Source organism: Hippoglossus stenolepis, chromosome 9 (genome assembly GCF_022539355.2).
Source record: "Hippoglossus stenolepis isolate QCI-W04-F060 chromosome 9, HSTE1.2, whole genome shotgun sequence".
Lineage (NCBI taxonomy): Eukaryota > Metazoa > Chordata > Actinopteri > Pleuronectiformes > Pleuronectidae > Hippoglossus > Hippoglossus stenolepis.
The window spans coordinates 19,827,609-19,854,542 of NC_061491.1; the positions used below are offsets into that span (position 1 = coordinate 19,827,609).

Below are 26,934 nucleotides of genomic sequence, written 5' to 3' on the forward strand. Positions count from 1 at the left end.
AGGTCACAGGTACTAGATTAATTTTCCCAGAAGCATTTTGAGTGCATTTGATGTCATGATAACGCTGCACAGAGCAGAAGTGATCGGATGGAAGAAGAAACCCCGCGGCGGGGAGAAGTGGCAGTTTTTATGACTTCCTCCCTCCGGCTCAATTTTCTCCAGGCACAATTTCAAACTTTTTATGACTGAGTTTTTTTTCAAGCTTTAAAAAATCTATTCCGGTTGTAGTTTTATATGCAGCTCTTATCTGGTTTATCATTAATGTTCGGAAAGAAAACTATGTACTTTGTCACTGGCTTATTACAAGAGCATATTATGAAATGCAAGGGTTTGTCTTATTTTGTCAGAACATAGTGAAAAGGGATGTTGAGTCATTTTTAGTGTACTATCATATTGAGAAAAGCATGAACTCCTCACACTGGAGAAGCTCAGAGGAGAGAATGTTTAATTGATGACCAAAATAATCTGAAATGTTTTTCTGTCGATCAACTATTAATTATTTAACTCAACAATTTCAGTTCTAGCATAAATAGATAGTACTGAGACCTCCGGATCAATATGGAATTTATGGTAGGTGTTTCACGATATTAATCTATTTTATCAATCACATTTCAATGATGATCAATTGATTCATCCATTGAATTATTTCCTGTTTAGGTGTCTACTTCTATCCCTCTCTACCCTCAGAGACGCTGCATCATCAGTGCGGTGATGCAAACCCAACACGTTTGCATTCCACAGGTGACGTCTCTACAGTGTCATGCTGCGTCTCCCATTTTCTGTCCGAGCTCAGCCAAGCACCTGCCTGCCCGACGCTCTGACTGACCCACTGTGCCTCTGGAACCTGATGTGTTGCCGTGACAACGGGCCAAATAGCCACCCATCTTGTGTGGCAGGCGCAGGCCTCACCGGGGCTTCTTCGTGGTAGTTGTTTTCCTCTCCTTCTCCCCCCTTTCGTTCTCTGACAGTCTTTATCGTTTCATCTAAGTGGATTTGTGAGTTGGATTTGTTGACAGAAGAGAGGTGGTTATGCAAAGAGGAGGTTTCCTGCATCTCTTGTCTGTTATATGTGATTTAGAGTCTGTGCACTATATCGCTCTGATTTTTCTTCATGTTGATGGTGTGACAAGCTGTCCACTGAAACACAATGCTTAATAAACCTGTTTGGAGGATGTACTGTACAGTACAAACAATAAAAGATGTGATTTTTCTCCCTTGAGTTTTCTGTTGAGCAATCCTTCTTTCACAGTGTTTGTTTCTTTCTCACGCACACACATGGAGCAGAAGAAAACAGAGAGGGGGGGGGGGGAACTGTGATCATATATCATAAATGTAACATCAGCCTCCATTTTCAGGAAAAAGAAGTGACCCTCTCCACTTGCTTTCGACTTTGAGTGTGGTTTGATGGATCTACAGTGGAGACCTCAAACACACCATGCACTGATAACCTGCTCACCCCCTCCCATCATCATCAGTGCGGCCTGTCACTGCAAATTGATAAGTTGTTCGTTGCTTTGCTTCCTCAACAACACAGTAAATGGTTCACTCCATGTAATCACAGCAGATGAAGATGTATGATGGTGAAGACCAAGTGAAACTGTGATTTTTCATATAAGGGGCCCTGTGTCATCTTCTCTGGGCTCATTTACTTTCTTTTCTCTGAATAAGAAACTGACTCGTGTTGATCTTAAGGACAAACTTTGACTGCTTTTATTGTTTTCGGTGCTACAGAGCTCATGGTGTAGGACGGAAATCCTGCTTGTCTCATGGTAAAAATGCATGGAATTCGGCACATGACACGTCTTGCATGGCATTACAACGATGGCTGCCGCCGCGTAAAGGCTAAATACTGTAGCTACAAACACTGAATAAACATGAGCTTGTACATTAAGAGCGAGAGTTCCTGTCTTGTCTCATTTCATCAGCTGACCTCAAACACACACACACACCGATAAGAGACTGTCCCTGAATGAAAAGTCTGGATGTTGTTTTTTTTGCAGTTCCACACAGTCCGCTCCATCACTGCGCGTGCCAGTGAACACGTGGGGTCACGGTCTGTGGAATTTACATTTGATAATCTTCTTGAAAGCATTTTGGAAGTCTTTGTTGAAGTAGGCATATATGATGGGGTTGAGGAGAGAGTTCGAGTAGCCCAGCCAGTTAATGACTGCGCCCAGCCACTCGGGCATGTAGCAGCTCTCTGCGCAGAAAGGTAGCACCAGCGCCACGATGAAGAAGGGCAGCCAGCAGAAGATGAACGTCCCCATGATGATCCCCAGGGTCTTCACCGTCTTGCGCTCCCGGGCCAGCGCGATCTTCCTCTTCGCCCCCGAGTTCTTCTCATTCATGTGCTCGTAGCCCTGCGAGGACTGCGGGGTGTTGGGCAGAGGCAGGTGCGTCTTGGAGTTGCTCAGAACTTCTATGATCTCCAGTGACTCGCCCTCCTCCCCGTGCTTCACTGCGCCGTTGACGCACGGAGAGCTGGTTTTGGACTCGTCGCCGCGCTTCCAGCCCTTTCCCCCGGCCTCCCCGTTGGTTCTCTTGTGGAAGATCATCGGGGACACGGTTAAGCACTTGTCTGGCCCTTTAGCTTTCTCGGGTTTTTTGACAGTCTTTCGAATCCGAAACCGGGCAGCTTTGAAAATTCTCCCGTACAGGACCAACATGAGGATAAGGGGGATGTAAAAAGCCCCGAACGTGGAATAGATGGTGTAGCCCGGGTCCTGGCTGATGATGCAGGCGTCAGGGTTTGCTCTGTCTTCGGCACTTCTCCAGCCTAACATAGGCGGAATAGAGATGGAGAAACCAACTAACCAAGTCACACTAATCAAGAGCGCAGCTCGCCTCGGTGTCCGTTTGTTTACATAGTCAATAGGGTCAGTTATGGCCCAGAACCTGTCCAAGGCAATTGCGCACAGATGCAGGATGGATGATGTGCAGCACAGTACATCCAATGAGATGAATAAATCACAGATATCCTGTCCCAATGTCCATTTGTTCAAAACCTGATAGAGGGCCGCCATAGGCAGAACCAGAACCGATACCATTAGGTCTGTCACAGCCAGGGACCCGATCAGATAGTTGGCCACATTCTGGAGCGATCTCTCCAGGTAGATGGCTGCCACGACGCACGCATTGCCAAATATGGAGCAGAGGATGAGGGACCCCAGGAGCAGGGAGGTGATAATCTGGTAACTCAGCTTCAGGTCAGGCAGAGACCCAAACCCGGTGCCATTCTCACCCCGGTCCCAGTCCGCAACCACGTCCATCCCGTGAGGGTACCCGCCGGTCGCGTTGCTCCCGTTGCTGCTTGTTGTTATAAAATCCATAGTGCGACCACACTCGGAGCGCAACTTTCCCAGAGCAGTGTGTGTGTGGGGGGGAGGGGGGGACACGCAGCTGGACAGATGTGCCGGGCACAGTCAGTCAGCCCCTCAAACTGCTGCTGCTGCTCTCTCTTTTACCGGGGTCCATCGGAGTTACCGAGTTCGTGCCGTCGCTCTCAGGACGCATGACGCAGGCGTGTTTGTGAGTGTGTGTGATGGGGGGTTGTGTGCGTGTGTGTTGGAGCCCGTGAGTGTTGACAGCCGGTTTGCGCTCACTGTTACTGCGAATCATCTGAGCTTAGTGGCGGCGTGAATTCATTTATAGCAGCAGCTCTGGGTACGTCAGACCCCGAGGAGGTCGCCCTGGAGTTTTGTGCGTGTGCCCCGCTTGTTGCTCAGTTTTTCACCGCAGACAGCCGAGGAGGAAGCCGAGCTCTCCTCTCTCTCCTTTTTCTTTGGACTCACTTATAGCTATAGCATTTCGTGGATGGCTTTTTAAAGGGTGGGTGTCAGCCAGGACTAACACTTATAAACTTATTTAGTAACAAGATAGGAAAGAACAAGGCACATATGTTGGGAGGGGGGGGCTACTTCAAGTGGTAATATCTTGATATTCCATCACTTCAAATGAACTCCTCGTTGAATTCAACTTGATGTGAAACAGATGTTTTTCAATTGGTAAAGGAGCTCAAAGGGGAACTCAAGAGTGTTGGTGCGCAAACATCTGTATTTGTAACCGGGAAACTGGGAGAAAGGTAAAATGCGTAAAACAGTGTTGAGAGTGAAAGCTGGTTTCAGGACCAGGGACAGCGCCATCTCAGTACAGAGAGGAAAGCTGCTGCCATCTGCCGTCCACAGCAGGTACTGCACCAAATCATGACTTCTGATCTCACTACTGCGGGTTCACACTGAAGTGAGATACTGTGGGAAGGGTGAGGCGACCGGGAGGGGGCTGGGCTGCGGCTGAGGGGGAATGGTGGGATGATAGAAGAGTGGGAGAGAAGCTGAGAGTGTGTGTGTGAGTGAGTGAGAGAGAGAGAGAGCGGGGGGAATCCCTTGAAAACAATAATTGCTATTGCCGCGTATTATATTGTGAGCAGTGAGAAATAAAACCAGTGAGGAAATACAGGTGTGCCTTCAGAGGGACGGATGGAATGGATTGTATTTTATATGATAGTAAACTTCCACTCAAAGCACTTTACACTGAGTGAAAATCCCCCATCCACATGCACATTCATACAGCGCTGCTATATATAGTGGCTCTCTATTATACATCCCATTCATACACTGCCAGGATACCCATCAGAGGCAATTTTAGGTTTTGTGTTTTGCGCAAGGACAACTCAACGTGCAGAGTCGAGGAGCTCGGGATCGAACCGCTGACCTTTTGAGCCACTTCTTAGGGGGTGGGGAGCTCTGTTATCTGAAGGAGAACAATTTAATTCAGAATTTAAAGGGGAACGTGAAATTAAAAGGGGGATTTAAAATGGAGAATTGTGAAAACAAAAAGCTGAAACATTAATGCTTGTCACAGTGTGTTTGTTTGCAGGGCAGTAACGTTTGCTGTCTGCATGACTGGATTAGCCTGGTTCGAGGTAATGATTGTAATAGTAGGATTGAACACCACTATACACAAAAATATATATATTGTGTGGTGTAATTTCTCGTTTGCAAACTGCCCCTCAGATCCTCTGATGAAGCTTTAGTGGTTGACCCAAATCTCAGGTTGAGGACTAAAGAGCCTTTGGCGGAGGGTCCCCTAAACCTTGGACTTCAAGCTGCTAATTATATTTCTGGACAGAGGCTTTTAAGGGATCTTTCGTAATTAGTTTTCATAATGTTTATATATTTTCTAGTCTCTATTTGTCACTTAATTAATCCATAATGTCTCATAAGGTTTTATGGCATCTTACTTGATGACAAAACATACTGAAGGTTTTTATAAGTATGTCTTTTGGCACTCGTTAGAGGAGAAAGACAGAAAAGGGGAGGGGAAAGGGACAGCAGATCCCTGTCCAGAAACAAAGTACGTGAGTGATATTTTTATGTTTAATTTTAATACTTATCACTTGTTATTGGGTGAGAGAGGGGAGAGTAGTTCATTGTTATAACTACTTGCATGACTTGTATTTTCATCTTAGTACCACTGCTGGTGAAAGCCGGATCTCCACATGGGTTAAGTAGGGTCTCTGTCCAAGAGCTCCAGTTTCCTGATGTCCCCAAAAGCTCCAGATCACCGCGTGACGACTGGTTTTCAGTTTTCATTTGTGAAACGTCCGTTTGCGAGAGAATTTGAAATGTCACAATGCAAAATGAGAAGTACTACCTTACATTACTCTGTCCCGTAGGACTGTACCCACAGGGGTGATCATGTGATCACTTTGAAAATTTTCTAGGTATGTGTACATAATGAATATGTAAATGAGGCTGAACAATTAAACATTGGAATAATCAGAATTTTAGACTGGAGAACACCAAAGAATAAAACAAATATACTCAATATTAATAGCAGTACCTTAAATATTTTAGTCGGTCACATGAATTAGAGGATTTAGAAACATAGCCTAATATAAACTAACCCTAAATAAAGCTTTGATTTCACACTTTTCCCCTCAACGTTAGTTTTCTTCTTCTGATAAAGAATCTTTTGTTCTCAACCCTTAGATCCTATATTTAGAGACAATAACGCAGCCTGTTGGGGAAAAAAAGAGCGATTGAACAGGTTCGACTGACATTTTTCATCTAATTCAGTTTCTCCTTGTCTAGAAGTTTCTTATGTGCAAGTCTGACAAAGACGAGCCAGAAACAAAACACGGACATCAAATGAAGGAAAAATTATTATATTTATACGACAACTACACACACACACAAACACACCCACACACATATACACACTCTCCCTGTGCTCTGTTTATCAAGTGCAGAATGAAAAAAGCTGACACCAGGGTATGGATGTGATAAAAAAAAGGTGGCTCTGGCTTTTTCATCTTATTTTGTGTGTTCAGTGGTTGCATAGAGATGTGTTTTCTATAGGTCACACAGGACAATAGTGAGGCCGGGAACTGTGCAACTATTGTAATGTGGCTCACCAGAGGGACTTTGTCTTTGTCAACAGTGTGGAATGTCCCAGGGGGCTAACGGGGCCAGGACGGACCAGGCCAGAGGGCTTCACCGTGCACCTCCTCTGCACTGGAACAGTCCGTCTAACTCAGAAAAAAAGAGCTGCACTCTATACATCCAGAAGAAGTTGGAGGCAGAAACAAGACTGAAGGAAGGATGGCAGGGGAAAGACCATGCTAGCTGGTTGAAGTCACATCAGACACGCTCTGCTGGTGCCTGAGGGGGCTGCAAGGGCAACGTCATGAGCTGCCATGCGGGGGCCTCTGGTGTGAATGGATCAAGCAGAGTTGGAAGTCAAGGAACTGAGGATGCCAGTGAAGAAAGAGAAACGTACACCTCATGTTTAAAGACAGTGAGACCTTGTCTGAGGAGTGCAGATCCAGCAGGAGAGGGGAGGTCGAGCAGTGGGGAGCATCTGATGAGACCTGCCCTGCCGGGGAGGAAATCACACAGAAAGACCTGCAGAGAGGACGGCAGAGGACGATGGAGAGAGGACAACCAAGAAACTGAGGAGGAGAGACACTGTGTTGGACACGTAGAAGGAAGGGACAGAGGAAAACAAAGGCAGAGGAAGACTGAGAGAACTGAGACACATGGAGATGGAGGAACAGGAAGCACTGGAAGTTCATCCAGCTGTAATTCTGTGGAAGCGAGAGAAGGATCACACAACTTCCAGAGAGGACACACATGTCTCAGACCTCTCAGTATTGCCTGCTCCCAGACCACCCCCATCAATTTAAATGCCCAATCTCCTCGGCCCACAATGAGAGCCGGGTCTTCTTCTCTCCCTCACCCTCCCATCCAATCCAGAACCACACCTCTGTCTCCTCAGAGGCGACCTGCAGGAGCCTCGCGCCGCCACCCGCTTAGTTCATCCAGGGAGCCAGATCCTTTCTGGGTGGAGGTCGGAACGGGGGCAGCAACTGGGAGATCATCGCAAAGCCGTCGTAGCACAGAGTTGGGAGAAGAGGAGGAGGGTGAAGAAGAGGAGGAGGAGGAGGAGGTGGAATATGGCGAGGAAGAAGGCAGCGGCGTGATGGATGTGATGAGTCAGGCCGTGACCCCGGCAGTGCTGCCGCCCTGTGTTCCGTTTGGAGAGAGGAGGATGATTAAAAGAGAGAAAAACAGGATTAAGTGTCTGAGGAGGAGGCAAAGGAGGAGGGAGAGGTGGAGACAGAGTCAACTGGAGAGCAGACAGGTGAATGACGCAATTAACAGCCTTCTTATTACGACTGGCTGCTGAAGTGTTCGTTTACCAAATATTTTGCCAGTCAAGAACTACAGAAGAGGTGATTAAATGACTGAATAATTATTTTTTTCTCCCATTTCTCAATTGATACAATAATCAAAGCAAATCCTATGTGATTTTTTCACGTGGCCACTGAAAACCTGTGAGATGAAGGGTCAAACATCTACTGCAGAATGACAAACGATTAACATTCATCAAATCAAAGGTTCTTCTTTTCATGTGCAGCCTTTATCAGCACCAGAGTTCACACAGAAGAAGAAAAACACCACATGCAGTGGGTCTTTGATTTGGTTGTTGACTTTAGGGAACAAGTGGACACAGCAAAGTGAAGTATTTCAAGTGACGCTGTGAGATTTATATAGTCGACCACCTCAGCACTGAAATTACCTAACTCATCCACTTAAAGGTCTGTTTGCATTTTAGGATGGAAGGCTAATGCAGAAAAGAAAGTAAAAGCTGCTTGTCTGTGTGCGTGTGTGTGCGTGGTACATAACAAAAAGTACAAAAATCTACTTCTACTACTTTCTCACTGTATTTACACTTTACTGGATAGAGTGTAGCTACTGGACACATTTATATCTGTGTGCGTGTGTGTGTGTCTGACTCTCAACGGCCCTATCAGCACCAGGCTCATCTCAACAGCCATTGTCTGTGTGGTTTAAAGTGGGGTCACATCTGAATTAGTTGCACGATGAGGCTTGGGCAGAGAGCCCTTCAAAACCGGGCAGACAAAAGAGCAGACTCTGTTTTGATTGGCTGCCGCAGATCTGCAGTCGTGTCGGCGGGTTGAATTTATTCTAACTGCCGTATCACAGACGGCTGAACAGAATTTGCTGCTTTGATACTGAGAATATCCATTTCTTAATTCTGCGTCCCTCCTGCTGATATCATTGTTTTAAGCTGAGATCTTTGGCTCATTGGAGGTGGTGTGTTGACGTTCAGCCGTGATGTGGTTATACACATGTCACGTATTCTAACAGATAGAATCGTGTCAGTTGTTTCACGATGAATCCACCCTGAGGAAAATGCATCTATTTTTAAATCTGCCCAAACTTACCCAACATTTATCTCACACGTAAACTATAATGTGTTTTCAGTAGAGTGTATAACTCCACTGAGCCCTGCACCTATTCTGTTGTTTGTTCTGTCATAGTTTGACTAGTTCTAACTATTGAGGACAGACTGTATTAGCTGTTGATTCAGTACTGAACCCACATTACCCCCCTGACCACATTTAAATCTGCTAGATCTGGATTTTTATTAGGATCCACACCAAATTGCACTCTCCTGAATATCAGTCTGCCTGATTCATGCATTATTCCCTGGGAAATCACTGAAAGTATAAAAAAACCCACCCTTTCTCACAATGTTAGAGAAAGTTATCAACAAATTCCCGGATTGGCCCATTTGTCTTTGGATTGGCACCGACAGACAAGACAAACCAATGACAGAGGTAAAAACTAAAAAAACTTTGTGGTGTAAATTAAGGGTCAAATGTAAGAAACTCAAGATTAGTGTCTTGTTTTTTCATGTGTACACAAGCAGAAATGTAATTTGTGGTTGAATCAACACAGGGTTTGTCAGTGTCGCTGGTAGCATGTATTTGAACTTAAAAAAGAAAAAGCCAGGCTAGCTCCTTGCCTCTGCTGCCAGTCTTTATGCTAAGCTAAGCTAATCGTGCCCCATCGCCCCATGCAGCTCCACATTTAATGCATATAAAGAAGCTGGTATTGATCTTCCCACAAAACTCTCAGACAATCACTGAGTAGGGCTATTTTTCCAGTTGTTTATTTATTTAAACTTTGATTTATTCATGAGAAATTGAAACGAGCTCGCCTGCTCATTTATCATTATCAAAGTTTATTGAACTTGCATCGTGTTATCTTTGCTCTGTTACATTTCTCGCCTCCTGGGAGCGGCGCAGTCCAACCACAGCACTTCTGCTATCAGCCAGCATCACTACAGCTCATAGGAGGGCTGCTGGCAGGTCAACAATAGCTGTTCTCATTCAGGTTTTTCTGCTTTGTATGGACTCGAACTCTCCGAGCACAAAGCCTCGCTCAGATGTCAGATATGTACTTTTCAGTTTGGACAAATAAGATACTTTATCTATTCATCTCCCGTCCTAACTTTACTGCTTCCCTGTTACTTTTCTCTACTTGGTTTGTGGAAAACCAAGTTTAAGGCCCAGAGTAAAATGTCTTGTTGTGCTTTCTGCAACGCTTTGCAGGAGGTCAAAGGTCAGAGCAGCAGTTATTATCATCCATGTTCCCACAGGAAGAGGTTGCATCCTGTGTGGTGTGAGACGATTAGTGCTGCATTATTAGACGCTGTCGGCCTAATTGCTGTTATAGAGAAGCTGAAATGTGGTTTTAGTTGCAGTAAGTTGTTTATCAGTGGAAGAATTATGATTCCTTTATGTTTATTCACTTTCAATTATTCAGTTTTGTGGAAGAGTAGCTCCTACATGAAGCTCCAGCCATGTCTACTTCTTTTATTCTACTCTTGATTTATTAATTTGATTCATTAATTTATACTTCTCCATGATGGTGAACAGGTATATTTATCTATATATGTACACATTCACCATTGTCCCCAAGACAAAGCTGCCATGTTACAGTGCATGTAACCAGGGGAGAGCCTCGGCGCCCGTTATAACTTGGGATCCACACGCTCTGGAGTCTCTCCTGTGTTAATGACACACCTTGGGAGGCAGGGCTGGTGTGACAGGGAACTCCCTAGAGCTCCCCCTGGGTGAGAGAGTGGTAATTACTCTATACGCACCCCCAGGCTTTCTCAAATCTGGAGCTTCAGACATTGCTCCCCAGGGGTCTGCTGACACAGGTCTGCGGATGAATTGGGGGACCCGGCTACTGTTCTTAAAATGAGTTCTGATGCATCCTCTCATGTGAGTTAAGGTTGGGATTTGGAAATGTGAGGCCGAATGTGGATTTAGGTGTAGGAGCACTTGGGAGAGACGTCACGATGAAGATGCTGAAGAGAGGAGAGAGATTTAAGGGGATGGAGCTGCCAGATGAATTGTGCTGCATGAAGTAAAAGCGAACTACTTTAAAATAAGAGGCGATTGCCCATGAGCAGTGTAAACAAAATGTTTTCTATCTAACAGAACTGTGTTTGCCTGACCTCTGAAAATCTACGATAGATTGCTCAATAATAACAATATCCTGAGATACTGCTTCTGTTTCCTGTGAAGTGGATGGAGGTTGAACTTCAGGGTCAGATTGCTCTCTCTGTGTTTGTGCTGTTCAGTTGTGAGAAAATGAAGATGGGCGCTTCACTCCACTTAACTCACACCTGACACACCCGAAATCTCACACGTATTATTCTGCTGTACAGGCAGGTGTCAGAGACATTTACACTCTGATAGGGTCCATTTTCACGTAGATTTACTTGCAACTGGTGCAGTGACATCCTGTAGTGTTAATGTACGCTTAAAACCTTGTGTCTGGATTGTTCTCTGTTATTCTGTAATATGTCTCAGAAGCTCGCTGTATGTAGAAATGATCCTTTTTTAAATCTCTCATTGCACCAGGGGCTTGTGTCAGAGATCAGCTTTAAACTCTGAGCCCAAAAACTGAACTCTGAAAGGTAATATCAGTTTAATGAGTATGTGCTTGGTGGTCATCAATGGAGCTCCCATACTCATCGGTAGATAAAGTGCAGCTCTTCCCTTTTAATCCAATGAAGCTAGAAACATGAATTATGACAATGCACATTAATCTTAAGCAAAATAAATGGCAGCAGCAGTGAAAGATTCCTGAGTTACAGCACAGCACCAGCTGGCCTCTCACTCACATATATCCCATAATATCCAATATGATATGTGAACTAGGATAGGGACGTTCCATCAGTGCGATGTTTGTTTATGTATCTGTGCAGGGGAACTGCAGTGTCGTCTGAATGTCTCAGTTTTAAGAAGACAGACCAGATTTTATTCTGAGCTGAGATGCTTGTTTCTTATGTTGATGAATGATTGATCAGAAAAGAAAAGAGGTCATGTGAGTAAAAAAGAGTAAATGGCCAACAAACTAATGTCCAACCAGGATTTAAATTGTCTTCCATTACGAATGAGCTGCAGTGTGTGTTTGATATCTGTAAGCTTCTTCAGGCTCTTCAGGTGGGGATGGGAAAAAGAGAAACTCAGGGTTTGTTGATGAAACCTGCCAACGAGCAGGTTGGTTTCACACACTGAGTTAAAGTCTTCTTAGTTTCTGTACCGGAAAATCCTGAGTTTCCCTTATCTCAGGATTAACACACACTTTTCACGTTTTCACTAAACCTGCTTTCTAAATCTGCCCCCAGGGTCCAAGTTATCACAATCCTGTGCTCAAAATGAAACCTTGGATTTAAATTGAATGGAATTGTGAAGTTGGAGAAAAGGTTAAAAAAGAGGTTCAGTTAAAAATGTCATGCTCTTATTCTCATATTCTCATCAAATCTCTTTTTTAAAAACAGTATTGTGACACTAATAACTAACTAACCAATTTGAATCTCATCCAAAACATGAAAAAATTATGACATCAGAACTACATCTACTTGCACGTGAACACATGCGTGTGTGAATCTATGCACATAAATATTAATCTGCATTAAGGAGGAGCTCTGCAGTCATGCAAGGAGACATTCGTTCACAAACATGGATGCTTCTCCCCTCTGCACCCAGAGTTCTACAGGAAACCCGTCCAGCAGCAGCAGTGAGGACGAGGAGGACGTGAGCGCCGGGGACAGAGAGGGTTACATCTGCGCTGTGTGTTTGGACGTGTACTTCAGCCCGTACATGTGCCACCCCTGCAACCACGTCTTCTGTGAACCCTGTCTGAGGACGCTGGCTAAAAACAGTCCCACCAACACCCCCTGCCCCCTCTGCAGAACCATCATCACGCACGTCTTCTTCCAGAAGGGTGAGCTAACGGGCAATAAGGACTTACTCTTCCTACTTATGCCTCTAGTCAGTATTCTGGATCGAATAATAGCTGCCAGTAAAATGTTAAAAAACGAATCCCGCCATGACTCAGTAACATTACTTTCAGATGAATATAATGTTAGAAAAGACACATAATTACATGTGTATTTGCAGCTTGATGACGTGTCAGCTGCATGTGAGCAGAGGGCCCAGCTGCACACGTCCCACAGGGAGCACGGTAGACCTTTAGTTCAGCTCCGACCAGATGAGTAACACTGAGAGGACGGTGTCGAACACAAACTGAACATTTCTATTCTCTGCTCTCTGACTTTCTGACAGAAAGGAGAAGCGCTATTTCAGGAAAACATATTATGATGAACTAAGTGAATGCTATACACTGTTTTAACACGACAACACAACACTGTTATATTATGTGCACTTTTATGCTGCACACAGATATGCATATTTTATGAGACCTCACGATCACTGCACACTGATTACACGGGACGGAGTCTGATTTGGTCAAGTCCATGAATGAGTAATGAAGTTCTGTGATTCACGGTGACCTACTTCTGGACTTGTGCAGGAGGAGAAAGTGAGCGGCAGGGACTCGGCTGTGGCCATAAAAAGACGAGAGTGGCCGCGGTTACGAGAACTGCAGACACACTGAGGACTCTTGTTGGTGATTAGGTGACAAGGATGGTAGATTGCATTCTTGTTTTGATTACCCAAGCCAAGGTCACACTGAGACAGAACAAGGAGAAAATGAGGGAGTCGAGTGCTGCTTCATCTGCTGCTTCTTTTCTTTTTCTTCCGTTTTGAATACAATGAGTAAATCAAACATTATCTCCCCAGCCTGAAAACAAGAGAAGGCGTGACTGAGATGTTCCTACGTTTGTCTCTTTGTCTTTCTCACAGAGCTGAACCAAACGGCGAGAACATTCTTCCCAAAGGAATACCTTTCCAGGAAACAGAATTTTCAGAAAGCGAGTTGTGCCAAGTGGCCTTTGCCGAGCTGCAGGAAACTCTTCCGTATCTTCGGAGGCAAGTTTCTAAATACTGTCCCCCGGAAACTGTTGTATTACCTGTGTTCAACTACAGATAATCTTCTATATATCAGTTCAAAAGACTGTGGCCTGAAAGAATGACCACACCCAACAAAACATCAACAGGCACTTATTGTTGTAAAATTAATAAGCCACTGTAACTTGAGATTTTATACATTTTAAATCACCCACACATTTTAAGTGCATATAATCAAAACATTTCTCATTGCTCACTGTAAATATATCAACTCGTAAATATTCCTACTAGATTCTTTTAGATAGATGGGTTTCATGGACTTTTAGGAACTTTAATTACTGTCCGGTGATTATCCAAACATCACATAAACTCTTGATTCCTACAAAATCAATAACAAATACTCAGCGTCAACAACTGTGACTTTCAGCAATTTTTTTTTCACTCTTTTCTTGTCAATATTGGAATCCATTGTCACATACTTACATTAATTCAAAGAGAAAATTAACGTGTAACTATTTCACAGTGTTTTTTCATCACGTTTTTGGGTGGAATGTTATTTTGATGGAAAACCATGGGATGAGTTTCCTCATTTGTCGCCCAAACCAGGTTTCCAGCGACAGCCCAGTCCCAACGCCAGACGCCAGTTCTCCCGTGGAGGAGGCTATCGTCTGGATGCTCTGGACTTTGAGGACGACTCTGGAGGCTGGCGCTTTGACATGGACATGGTCATCATCTACATCTATTCAGTCAACTGGGTCATCGGCTTCTTCATATTCTGCTTCCTCTGCTACCTCTTCTTCCCTTCTTTTTGACGCTGCTGGAAACAGTGAGATCAGAAAGAGAGAGGGAATAGTGAAGACACTCCGGGACGAGGGTAAAGTAAGGTTAAAGGATATATATATATATGCAGTATGTGTATATGTACACTGTGTGTATGTATAGATTTCCAGCAGGTGGGATGGAGTGGTGGAGGGAAAACAACAGTGTACCAGCTTGTTGTCGCTCATTAATAAATGATTGAAATGGGGAAATGGTGTAGCGGCTGTTTGGGAATGTTCTCTGTTCTCCGTCTCCACATGATGCTCATGTAATGTGGGTTGCACAACATGTCCCGTCCCTGTAGACTGTGGATGCAAGTTAATATCACAGCCTCTTAGTTGCAGTGTTTTACTTTACACTCAAATAAAGCTTTTCTTAATTAGCAGCACGGCCAAGTGGACGATACTTTTAGTGACATATTAATTTCTAGACATTTAAATTTGAATGGAATTATATGGTAGTTATAATTATAACTAATTTCTCCAGTAGTATAACTGTGCTTTTATTAAAACTCAGAATGTAAGAGTGCCTCTGGTGAATATCCCCATGGTATTACTGTAATGTTAAATAAAAGTATTAATACCTAAACCTCAAAATAACAAAAAGAAATAGAGGAATAACATGAGTAAGCACTTTTTGGAGTCACTAAACAAAATCAAACCAACATTTTGCTCTCTGGTGTGAATTTGCACCATTTGTTTTGTTGTTTTATGAACTTTTGTGTTTCAGTTCATCGGCGTACATCACATCACAGAATATTTTTAAATGGCAAATCATCTTCATTTTTGTAAATAATAGATCAAAAGTGTATATTAATAGCTGAGGAGGAGCTAAAAATATACACATATATCAAAACATTTATTATGCACCCATTGTACATTTGTTTTAAATATGTACTATCAAACATTTTGTAAATAAATTTAATATAATGATCACTTACTGTTTTTGTTTAAAAAAGTGTGTTTAGAGTCGTGAGCTAATGAGTCAGGAGAAGGAGTCTGGTTTGTTGACAGTTGGATAATTTGGGGCCATTGTTGGACCTCTGCCTTCCAAAGTGGCGCCTGGGACGTAACGTGTAAAGTGTGTCTGGTGCAGGACACAAAGCAGCTCCAGATATTCAGTATTTGTGCTGATTCTATGGAAAGAAACGACTCTGTCCTTTGCAGGAGTTTCGTGATGACATGTTCAAGGCTTCAGTGAGAAAGTTTTTTTTCAACAGGAATTTGGGGGAAGAGGGGATTTCATTTAGCAATTTAACACTGATTACTGTGTGTTTATTTATTTAAATTGAATGGACATTCGGAATAAAAGCCATTTAAGATGAATCCACTGGTTTACTAAGCAACCGTGTTTACAGTGAGATTCAAATAATTAGCTTACTACCATGTGCATCTCTGTGTTGATGCTGCTGTGGGCGAGTGTCTAAAACACATAATGGCGTTTATAAAACTTTCTTTGTGTTCACATTTGTGAATACATCACAACAGGGATGTATTCACTGAAATGGAACAATTAAAAAATATCTTCCACACACTCTCCTCTCCGTGGCAGAACAAACCCACGAGCTCCCTTTGGATTCATGTGCATTTACCTTTTACTGAAAATGACCCCTAAATAAATCCACTTAAGTAAATTACAGATGCATGAAAAATACATCCCACCACCCCTGTAAACAACCTTAACTAGATTTAGGTCACCGTGAACCACACTGTGTGTCTATATAGGCCTGTATCATATTGATAAGGGATATAGATAATAAAAAGCATTATAAAAGACATTTTTAGACAGAATAAGGATTAAAATCTGTATGTAGATGGGTACCATTGTGCCAGTGGTAATCAATAGGTAACTGAAGCCAAGTGTATGTGTAAAGTACATTTCAACAACAAGGCAACAAAGGGGTTTTAACATAAAATATTAAAGGCGTCATGACAAATTGTAAGAGCCACAAGGGACAATACAAAAAAAGAGGCATTTAAAAGGAAATTCAAACATAGAGAATAAAAGATAAGAAATAATATCGTGAAAGTAACAGTATGAGATGAGTAATCATTTGATTTAAGAAACAGGAAAGTGTTGCAGCAGATCTGCGGTTCACTGGGAGCTTTACTACATATGAGGATCATGAAGAAGTCTAATGAAGTGCACCTTAACATCGCTATACTGTGGTATTCATGTAACTGCACTTCTTCTCTGGGTGGAGACAGGGGCTCGGTACATGTCAGCAGCTCTCGTGCAGCTTGAGGAGGGGGGGGTCTGGCTGGATGGGCCTGATTAGTATTCCGTCCTTTGGGTGCGCAGTGTTTCCAGCCACAGAGCCACGTCAGGCCTGCAGCGGCTGCTCGTCTCCCTCCAAGGTTAGAAACAGGCCCCGGCGACGAGCTGGAGAAACCTGGAGCTGAATCCGCAGCGAGACGCCAGGATCTAACTTCTGTCTCTCTCTCTGTGGTGGGGACGTTGCGCTGCTCTCCGGCACAGAGGCGGTGAGGAGGCTGCGCGTCAGCGGGGACATCGGCTGCGCTGCGGAGGGAAAGATCGTTATCGCCCCGTCTTTACATTCGTGCTTAATGGAAACGCGCAATCCCAAGAAATGGTTGCATCTGGAGAGTGTCCTTGAATGCGAGCGTCTCCTCCCGACATCGGCGCGTCAGAGGCGACCCCTCAGCTAGCTGGAGCCCTGGGTCTGGGTGTGAATCTCCACTGTGCACCGTGCGCTGCTGGAGTGAAGGTGACTCGCGCCCCGTCGCAGTCGAGGCAATGCGGAGAGGAGTCGCAGGCGCTCATCCGGCACTTTCCCTGCGCTCCGAGGCTCGTCCGGGAACAGACCCTCTCCCCCTCACGCACTAGCGGGGAGGAAGGCGCACAGACAAACACGGAGAGAACAATCGAGGTAGTACAAGAGGGGAAGGTGAATCGTTGAGGAGAAGGTGAACACTCAGGTGCAGGGTGGGGGGGGGTGGTGGTGTATAGAAAGTGGTGGAGTTTGGAAGGAGGAGGAGGGGGGGAGGGAGCTGGATCGGACAGAACCCGTTCCATACTAGGGCTGTTTTGTTAGTGGGTGTGTATGCATGAGTTCTGCATCGAATGGGCGCAAAAACCGCCCCAGATCCGCCGGGAACATCTTCCAGATCGGCAAGCCTCCGCACCGGGAGCCGGAGAGGAGGGAGAGCACGGAGAGTACCCGCAGAGCCCAGCGCGCCGTGGCCGACTGCAGGATGGTAGGTCTGCGACACGTCAGATGAGGATGTTATTACCCCGCAGCTTTCTTTCTTTGTGCCATAGGACGCTCGGCTGTCCCGCGGATGCAGGATACACAGGCTGCACAAAAGAACATTTTAAAAAAGGGAGACTGTAACCTGGTCGAGCCTAAAAATAGCTGTGTGCATTTGCGTTGCTTTGTCGAAGCCAAACTGATCATCTCTGCGATTTGCATTTGCATGGTGATTTTTTTTTTTTTTCTTCCAAATTTGCCTGAATGTACCAGATGATAACACGGAGGTGCATGTGTTCGTGATCATGGCAACAGATGTCCTGTGTTTTGACAGATGCAGGCAGCAGTGATCATATGTGTGCAGCCTGCTTCACCCTGTCATACATCAGCGAGCGTCATGGAGACTCGCTGCTCGTGTACACCTCGATACAGCAGGACGCTCTGCAGGAGGGATTAAACGAGATATTTGTGCACCAGGCGCAAGACCTGCAGGCTGCATGTGCAAATATCAAAATTCAGCATAATGGCACCCACGTCCAATATTTATATAGTTAAAAAGGTCCGTTCATGCATGCACGCTGACATTGCAGACTATTTAATGAATCTCGTTTTTCAGCACATAATTCTGGATATGTGCAGTGTTGCAAGTTTTGAAATACAACTTCTGTTGAAGCATATCACCGTGCACCTGCAGATTATTTATACCTATGGTGCACAGAAAGAAAATAGAACAAGGCTGGGTGTGTAGTGCTGCTCTAGACTGGTCTTTAATGTTGAAAAGTAAATTGCATGCAGGCTAAGGGAAAGAAAATCGACTGCAATGACCAGAAACCACGTTCAAGCAGAAGTATAGTTTGTTATATTCCAATAATGTGTTGTTTGTGTGACTCTATCCTCTCAAAGATCGTCCAGGAGTTCAATACACTTGTGGCTCTGTACCGTGAACTGGTCATCTCCATTGGCGAGATCACTGTGGACTGTCCGTCTCTGCGGGCCGAGATGCTCAAGACCAGAACTAAAGGCTGTGAGATGGCGAGAGCGGCTCATCACAGCCTCTCCTTGATATCTGGGTGAGTTTGGCACAGCCGCTGTCCACGGTGCTGAAAGTGAACACCTTTCTGCGCCTTAAGAAAGTTGTTCAAGTTGTTCACTTGAGCTCTAATGTGCAAGAGCATACACACTTTTAGGCACAGGCATACTTGAGCATTCAGAAATCATCCAAGTGTCTCCATGAGTGTGAAACTAGTGAGTGTGAAGAAGTGAGGGAAAGAGATTGAACAGGAGTTGAGCTTTTAAAAACCATGACATCTCTAATTGCTGCAGAGGTCAGCTTTAACAGGAAGCAATCACAACAACAACATATTGCAACTGACCACGTCCCATTAGCCGGCACTAAAACCTTAATGCACAAAGTGGAATGGAAGTGGCAGATAATAGCAATGTGGAGACAATGATTTGTTTTGGATTGTTGCTTTCAGTGTATTGTGACACTCTGTGTATGTGTGTGTGTGTGTGTGTGTGTGTGTGTGTGTGTGTGTGTGTGTGTGTGTGTGTGTGTGTGTGTGTGTGTGTGTGTGTGTTCAACACTGCAGCAATAATGGATGTGTTGTTGTTTTGTAGTGTTCAGAGAATCTGAATCTTGGGTTTCTTCTTTCGTAGTTAACCAATTATCCCATAAAGAAACTCAGATTGGAAGTTGTTCCACTATCATCCAGAGAAAGTTTTCTACCCTAAAGTGCTTTCCAAGTGGTTAGTTTATGATAAATGTCTATTTTTGGTGAAAGACTTTATAGAAACCAGACGTGTCTGTTGACTTTGCATTGAGCACAACATCTCCTCCAGATTGGTGCCAGTAGAAGAAGGGCAGAGTGAGGCTGGGGATTTGAAATTCCTCAGCAGGGACCAACTTATACTTAAAAAAAAAACATTAGACAGAGAGAAACCAGTGGTGGGAAGGATTTTTAAGGAATGCGTGCAATGCTATAGCTGCCAAACCAGCCAGGCAGTGTTGCAACAGAAGCAGCCTCAGGTTTACTCCAGCTGTACAATAAAAAACTACAGCTGGAGAAAGTCCCTCCGATATTTCTTATTAGGATGAGTTTGTATCTGTTCTCCGCTCTGCTCTGCTCTGTAACCTATTTCCTGGCTCAATAATTAATCCACTTGTTATATCTTACAGTGATGCAAGAATACACATCCTTCACTGTCTGTTACATGCATGACAAAATCTTTCCATTTAATATGTGGCGGCTTTGAGCTGCATGTGCGTGACGTTCTCATATGGTTCGCCAGTAAGTTTGTCTGCTGCATATTCCCTGTCACGCAGAGGCACGCACCACACAGCAACCACTGAGGAGGGGCGGCGGCTTTTTATGCAAAAGATTTTGCTACGTCTTGTTTAAAATTTAAATAATTTATACTTTACACTATTCTTCTCTTAATATATGGCTCATAATTAATCATCTACACAGCTACACTTGTCCCTTCAATACCATACATTCGTTAAGGTCCTGTGGTTGAATTTCCTGCTGCTGTAGTAGCTTCCCAGAAAAATCAGCATTGACATCATTGTCATAATCCTCCCCACCACGTACCCTAAAAACATCCGTAAAAGCTGCACCGGCTCTTTCAACATCTGTCTCCACAACTAGACTCAGAGTTTGAGTTAGACAGCACAGATCATTCCCCTTTAATCGAATAACGCCAGTGTGTCTGAATGGTGAGAGCCGATAAGCAGCATAGCATTGATGGCAGCTGTGCTTTAGTGACTGCAGACGGCAGCACTGTGACAGAACATGGATGTGGAAGGAGAAGCTTTGCCGTCGGATGAGGGGAAGGCAACAGCAGGATCTGTGTGAAAAAATATTTGCACCAGGTGCAAGTTTCGCACCTTCGTCGCTGTCACTTTCCCAATGCGATATCACACCTGCCTGAATATCACCTGCTGGAGTTTCCCCTTGAAAACCAGATTCATATGATTGTGAAGCGACTGTGGTGTCTCATAAAAGCCAGAGATCAGTTCTGGGTAAATACAAAAATATTCAGATGCAGTTTACGTTCTTTCTCAGTGCATTGTATCTTTTTATTATCACAGTGACAGACAGGAGAGATGCAGCAAGTAGTGATTTAAAGTTACAGAAACACATTTAAAGAAGCAGATCACTCATTATTATTGCAAACACAGCTTTTCTCTCATCTGAAGGTTTTCATTTTGGTGGCAGATGGTAAACTTTTTCTCTACATTTGAGTTGACTCACCCTTCAGGCTGTTGATCATAGTAATGTACCCACAGACATTCAAACTGACCGGGACTTGTCCTGATATCTTCTTTTGATATTCATAAGATTAATATATAAGATATTTCAAAATAAAAGCATTCTTGTGACAGTTGTGGTTGGCTGTTTATGACATGACGTAAAAGATGCCCATGAGGAAAATTCTGAAAGTTGGACGTCAGTAATTGTCTTAATTACACATGACAAGACAATATCAATTCATCAATAATAATAATAATAATAAATAATAATAATTATTTATGTAATGGAGGTCAATCTGGTAGAATATTTAAGGAATAATTAATTTAGCTGAATTTGACCGTTGCCACTTTTACTTTATTACTTACGATACTATTGTTTAGAAATTTACATTTATTTCTAGTCATCCAGGTGTTTGCTCTTTTTTATTTCACACTGTCTAGAAGGATTGTGCTGAACATTACTCCTTTGAGTGGAGTTGCTACCAGTCAAGTAAGTGGAGCTAAATGAGGCTGAACTCAAACACAGAGACACAAAGAGGTGATCTATGAATCTCTGGGTAATGAATCAAGTCAAACCTTTTTCCAAACACTGTAATCCTAATCCATGAAGCTGGTCTTCTTGTGCAGCATCATCAGGTTTGCCACTGTGTACTGTTTCAGGCCGGAGGACGGGGAGATCCACCCTGAGATCTGTCGGCTCTTCATCCAGCTGCAGTGCTGCCTGGAGATGTACATCACAGAGATGCTCAAATCTGTCTGCTTGTTGGGATCCCTGCAGCTCCACAGGAAAGGTGAATACACGGAGAAGCCTCATTGCAGTAAGAGATTTTAAATACCGTCGCTATAGATTTGCAAGAGTTTGTGCTAATTTATATAACATAGTGTGTTTTTCTTTATTAAATTAATGAAGTGAAACAAACCACCAGTTTAAATGAACATCAACATTATTCCTCTGATACCACGAGCAGCATGATCAACAACCTGAATTTGTGAGTATATATAAACCTGCACTATGGGCGTCACGGTGGAGCAGCGGTCATCACGGTTACCTCACAGCAAGAAGGTTACAGTTAAAATCCCGGCTGGGGTCTTTCTGTGTGGAGTCTGCATGTCCTCCCAGAGGTTGTGTGGATTTTCTCCGGTTACTCCAGCTTCCTCCCACAATCCAAAGACCTGCAGATTGGAGACATTAAATTGACCATAGGTGTGAATGGTTGTTTGTTGCTATATGTGGACCTCGCAATACACTGGTGACCTTCGACTTTCCTCCCATTTAATGAAGTTTACTGATCTTAGGGGTCATTTGAGGTCAGCTCTTTTCTTCTTTTTCCTGCTCTCCCTTTCCTTCTGTTGCAATGGCTGACATGGCGGCACATGTTTAAAAGTAGCTGCTCCATGTGTGCTTCAGGTAAGGAGTCCTGCGGCCCTCCAGGGGTCGACAGTAAGATCGAGGAGAGCTCAGACATCCCCATCCTGGAGGACACGTCTTCCTCCCCCACTGACTGTCCTCAGCTCTACTGGCTGGTGGCTAACGACATAGAAAACATAGAAAAGTAAGTAGGAAAAAAGTGTTGTGTTTTGTCCTTTGTTGTGTTGTGTGTTTGCATTTGTTTGTTAAGGTGTGAATTGTTGTACATGGTTATATTTATTGGTCAAAGCATGTGTGATCAGCACATGATGTTAAGTTTGCACGTGAGTAATTTCTTCAGTTTTAATGACTTTGCAGGATTGAATGATCACAGATGCATTAATTGTTTGCAATCCAACATCATTACATCATTAACAGGCAACGCTTTAGTCTTTAAAATACACATATATGTCATTAAACAGCTTATTTATTTGTTTCACAAATTCAATTTCAAAATAACCGATATTGTAGTGGTTGTTGAACAGTTGAAGTAGCTGATGCATCCACAGCTGGATTTGTTAAAGCTGATCAAACATCTTATAAACAATTAACAGAATGCTTCTGAAAGAGTTTATTTTTCAACAGTTTATGCAATTACTGTACTTGTTAGAGCAGACAAAATATGTAATGTAATGTGGTTGTTTTTTAGTAATTTATTTTGAACATTTTGTAAAACAGCTATATGAAATAATAAAATGATAAAAATCAAATTATTTGTTATCATTTTGAAATATATATGTGTGCGTGTCAAATTGTACAGCATGATAAATGCTATGGGTACACTGCATAAAAATCATTTTTTGTGTTATTGCAGGGACATGAGGGAGATGAAGAACCTCCTCAGTAAACTCAGGGAGACAATGCCTTTACCACTGAAGAACCAAGGTAAGAGAGAAGCCCAATACTTACTTCACCTTCACTGTCTTTCACACACTTTAGTATCACAGAGCGATGACAATCTTTTATAGTAAAATAATATGGCTTGTAAAAAAAAAACTGTTTCAAAGCTAAAACTAGCATCCCTGTGTTGTTGTGTTGCAGATGACAGCAGTCTGCTGAACCTGACTCCCTACCCACTGGTCCGACAGAGGAAGAGGAGGTTCTTTGGGCTCTGTTGCCTGGTAACCAGCTAAGGGGCCCCGCCTTCGTGGGTAGGAGGCGGCCACAAAGACACCATTACCCACTGTCCTTCACCACTTGTGTCTCCCACCAATCTATTACTGCCATTTTCAAATATATTGTCTCTTTCTCTCTTTTTCTTTTTAAAGGCTACCCATTTTATAATTTTATTTTGTAATACAAAGAAGAATTGTAACTGCAATGTGATGAAAACAAAAGTCATGAACTTATATTTTAAGATATTTTGCAACGGATTTTTCTTGTTCAGTGTATAAGAGAATGAGAGATCCATGTTCAATCACTTCCACAAATCTGAGAGAATGAAGTTAGGATTCACGTTATAAAAAGGGAATATAACTGTTAGTTTTTGTCAGAAATAATGTGATTCGTTATGAATTTGTCGCGTCTGAGATTTGACAAAGGTGTTTGACAAAGTTCTGCCTTTGTCAGTCTGAGGTGAGAACACAGGTTTGTGCAGAGTAAGTTTGTCGTGTGTCACAGTCTCTATTTTCTGTTTCTGGCTGTTTTTTCTCCTCAATGTACTTAATTTAGTCTTCCATAAACCAAGAACCTGTACCCAACTTTAACTTTCCAGCTTTGAAACAGAATATATGATACAATACTCAAAAAGAGAACTTCTTTGCACACAATATCTATCTATAAACCGAGACATTAGACTTGTATATACACATACTCTTTACGCAACGCTCTTGGAATTATTTTCAAAGTTGAAGTTGGTTAGCGGAGAGTCTTTTGGTTGAGATGAGCAGGGAGGGTCTCCCTGTGTCTGAGTCAATCAGTGCAGACACAGGGCAGGCAGCATGGCTCTTGCTTATTAATGATAGTGATCGATGTTTAGGGCACGGTGAAGGTACAGTAGTCCAAGCTGATTTAGGTCATTTTACATTGTTAATAAAACTTTTGTTATTGAAATACAATGATGTGTCTCTTTGTAAACTCCTGAAATGTCCACCGGGGGGAGCCAAACCACCAGAAGACAAACTGAGGTTTGGATAAACTGAGATTAAATCACTATACCTCACAGGAATGAGCCGGTCACCTTCTTTTGCTGCTGGAATTATGTATTTATTTTCCAGGAAAGGAAACACGTCATGGTTGATCAGTGGTTGACACGGTTTCACTTATAAATCCTCATTAAACTCAAATCAGAGTGGTGGCAGATATAACCTCCATCGCAATTCAATTCAGTTTTGGTTGTATAGCGCCAAATCACAGCATATATTATCTCGAGGCACTTTACATTGTAAGATGGAAACCATGATATACAAACAACAGCTCCCACAATGAGCAAACAGAGAAAAAAATTAGAATTAGAAAAGTAACTAAAAGTACAAAAGTAACTAAAAAGTAACTAAAAGTACAAAAGTAACTAAAAAGTACAAAAGTAACTAAAAGTAACTAAAAGTACAAAAGTAATGTAGTGGAAAATTCAACTGACCAGTGTCTAAGGTATTGGAAATCCCCCTGACCAGGTGTCTAACTGCTGTGATACTGTCTACCTGACAGGATGGAACCCTTATTTGGTGGTGTCTCACTGCTATGACCTTGATCAACAGGGTGCATGCCCTTATTTGGTGATGTTTTTCTTCCAACCTTTCTGTGGACGGTTGAACACAGATGATCTCATGTCTTTCATGTCTTTTTCAACTTTGTATAAGTTCTGGCTTTTGTGAACTTGCGGCCAGTTCCATTTTGAGCACCCGTGCTTGTTGTGTAACCTCTGCAGAGCTTACTATTATAAAGACTCAAAGGCAACTCCAGTCTGAGAATTTCATTATTTCAAATCTCAAGATGAATTTCCATCACAGTAACTAAAAGTACAAAAGTAACTAAAAAGTAACTAAAAGTACGAAAGTAACTAAAAAGTAACTAAAAGTACAAAAGTAACTAAAAAGTAACTAAAATTTGAAAAGTAACTAAAAAGTAACTAAAATTAGAAAAGTAACTCAAAAGTAACTAAAAGTACAAAAGTAACTAAAAAGTGATAGGACAATGCACACTGGACTTATGACAACATCGTCTCCTTTGGCGAAGGATGAACCTTCGCCGCACCTCAATGTTTACACGGTTTGAGGAAATGTCACAATTCTGACCATGATCCAATGACTTGACTGAGCTCTTTTGAGCTGTATATTGTAAAGCAGCCAGGAGCAGTTCATCAAAGTAAAAACATGTCACTTCCTGTAGCCAGCAGGTGGCGCTGTGTTTTTAAGTCATGATTTCTGTGTAGATGTCATCAGGCCAGGACTTTTGTCTTACATGTCTAGTTTGGACTCGATTCGACCAAATATGTCCGAGATACAGAACCTTGTGTTTTGATGGCGTGTAATCAAATTTGACGCCATGCCACGGTCACACCGTGTGATGAAAAATTGATCTTTGAGGTAGTTTTCATCTCCATCTTGTTGTGATGACACGGATCTCCATATGAAGTTGATCTGATGAAAGCCCTGGGACAAGTACATTAAAGTAAAAATGTGGAAAATGGCCAATATGGCCACTACAGTCAAAATGGCGGGCTTCCTGTTGCTTTTTTCCCATTGCACCACTGACCTTTTTTGTTTGTCTTGTCATGATACACCTGGGCTACGATTTTTGTGAAGATTGGTGAAAGCTAACTGAGGGGCTTTTCCTTAGATGGCGCTGTTGAGCCATTTTTCCACGCCCATTTCAAATTACTCCAGAATACAATTACCTTTTGGGGTTTTGAATTCCCTGCAAACTTTGGTAACAATTTGAGCATGTCTAGGCCCTGAAAAAGCCCCAAAAGGGAAATACAAATCCTTCGAAATACAATAGGGCCTCCCACCGTCGGTGCTCGGGCCCTAATAAGAAGAAGAAGAATCAAAAGAAGAGAAATATTAAGAAAAAGTGAAAGAAGAAGAAGAAATGCTGTGGAGGTGTTAAAGGTTCAGTGTGTAGAATTTAGTGACATCTAGTGGTGAAATTTCATGTTCCAGCTGAATACCCCTCACCTCACCCTCCCCTTCCAAACATGAAGGAGAACCTGTGGAAACCTTCAGTTGTCATAAAAACTCAAAAGGTGATTAGTTTGTCCAGTCTGGGCTACTGTAAAAAACATGGCGGCCTCCGTAGAGAGGACCCACCCCTGATGTAAAAATAAAGTATTTAAATATAAACGGCTCATTCTAGGGTAAAGAAAACAACAATTCGTACAATTTGGATGAAACACACAAGTGAAAACATCATTAAGATTATTTTTTTTTTGCCAATAGATCCCTTTCACCTAAATCTAACACACTGAACCTTTAATGCTTCAGCATCAGATATAGGATGTCACACACAGGTAGAATGAAGATGCTTAGACATAGTTCTGTGTTCTCCCTTTTTTTTGTAACCTATTTATTTTGTGTTCTTTGGAATGAATTGGATTTCAAACACACTGGGAGCGTAAAATATTTGAGTACTTCACCACTGTTTATAACACACTAAAGGCG

The 26,934-nt window shown here is 42.9% G+C and overlaps 3 protein-coding genes across 4 annotated transcripts; 2 read left to right on the forward strand and 1 right to left on the reverse strand.

Moving 5' to 3' along the window:
• Window positions 1-1,681: 1,681 nt before the first annotated feature.
• htr1aa (5-hydroxytryptamine (serotonin) receptor 1A a) lies at window positions 1,682-3,640 on the reverse strand. The gene has a single exon (XM_035166854.2). It carries the CDS (start codon window positions 3,327-3,329, stop codon window positions 2,049-2,051), a length of 1,281 nt encoding a protein of 426 aa, XP_035022745.2. The 5' UTR covers window positions 3,330-3,640; the 3' UTR covers window positions 1,682-2,048.
• Window positions 3,641-6,551: 2,911 nt separating this feature from the next.
• On the forward strand, window positions 6,552-14,686 carry rnf180a (ring finger protein 180a). The gene is made up of 4 exons (XM_047341271.1): window positions 6,552-7,590; window positions 12,380-12,617; window positions 13,538-13,765; window positions 14,249-14,686. The coding sequence occupies exons 1-4, from the start codon at window positions 6,688-6,690 to the stop codon at window positions 14,452-14,454; spliced, it is 1,575 nt and encodes a 524-aa protein (XP_047197227.1). The 5' UTR covers window positions 6,552-6,687; the 3' UTR covers window positions 14,455-14,686.
• A 2,750-nt stretch (window positions 14,687-17,436) lies between these two features.
• On the forward strand, window positions 17,437-24,388 carry rgs7bpa (regulator of G protein signaling 7 binding protein a). Of its 2 annotated transcripts, none has more exons than XM_035166855.2 (6): window positions 17,437-17,679; window positions 18,576-18,742; window positions 21,589-21,746; window positions 22,337-22,481; window positions 23,151-23,221; window positions 23,378-24,388. In XM_035166855.2, exons 1-6 carry the CDS (start codon window positions 17,530-17,532, stop codon window positions 23,467-23,469), a joined length of 783 nt encoding a protein of 260 aa, XP_035022746.2. In that variant the 5' UTR covers window positions 17,437-17,529; the 3' UTR covers window positions 23,470-24,388. The 2 variants fall into 2 exon arrangements, with proteins under 2 accessions (XP_035022746.2, XP_035022747.2); XM_035166856.2 differs by having other exon boundaries at window positions 17,438-17,679; window positions 21,589-21,719.
• Window positions 24,389-26,934: the final 2,546 nt, after the last annotated feature.

Coding starts and splice junctions, on each gene's coding strand:
- rgs7bpa (XM_035166855.2), top strand. CDS start 17,530: ATGAGTTCTGCATCGAATGGGCGCAAAAACCGCCCCAGATCCGCCGGG. Junction 17,680..18,575: donor CCGTGGCCGACTGCAGGATG/GTAGGTCTGCGA, acceptor ATCCTCTCAAAG/ATCGTCCAGGAGTTCAATAC. Junction 23,222..23,377: donor TTTACCACTGAAGAACCAAG/GTAAGAGAGAAG, acceptor GTTGTGTTGCAG/ATGACAGCAGTCTGCTGAAC.
- htr1aa (XM_035166854.2), bottom strand. CDS start 3,329: ATGGATTTTATAACAACAAGCAGCAACGGGAGCAACGCGACCGGCGGG.
- rnf180a (XM_047341271.1), top strand. CDS start 6,688: ATGAGCTGCCATGCGGGGGCCTCTGGTGTGAATGGATCAAGCAGAGTT. Junction 12,618..13,537: donor GCACGTCTTCTTCCAGAAGG/GTGAGCTAACGG, acceptor TCTTTCTCACAG/AGCTGAACCAAACGGCGAGA. Junction 13,766..14,248: donor AGACTGTGGCCTGAAAGAAT/GACCACACCCAA, acceptor CGCCCAAACCAG/GTTTCCAGCGACAGCCCAGT.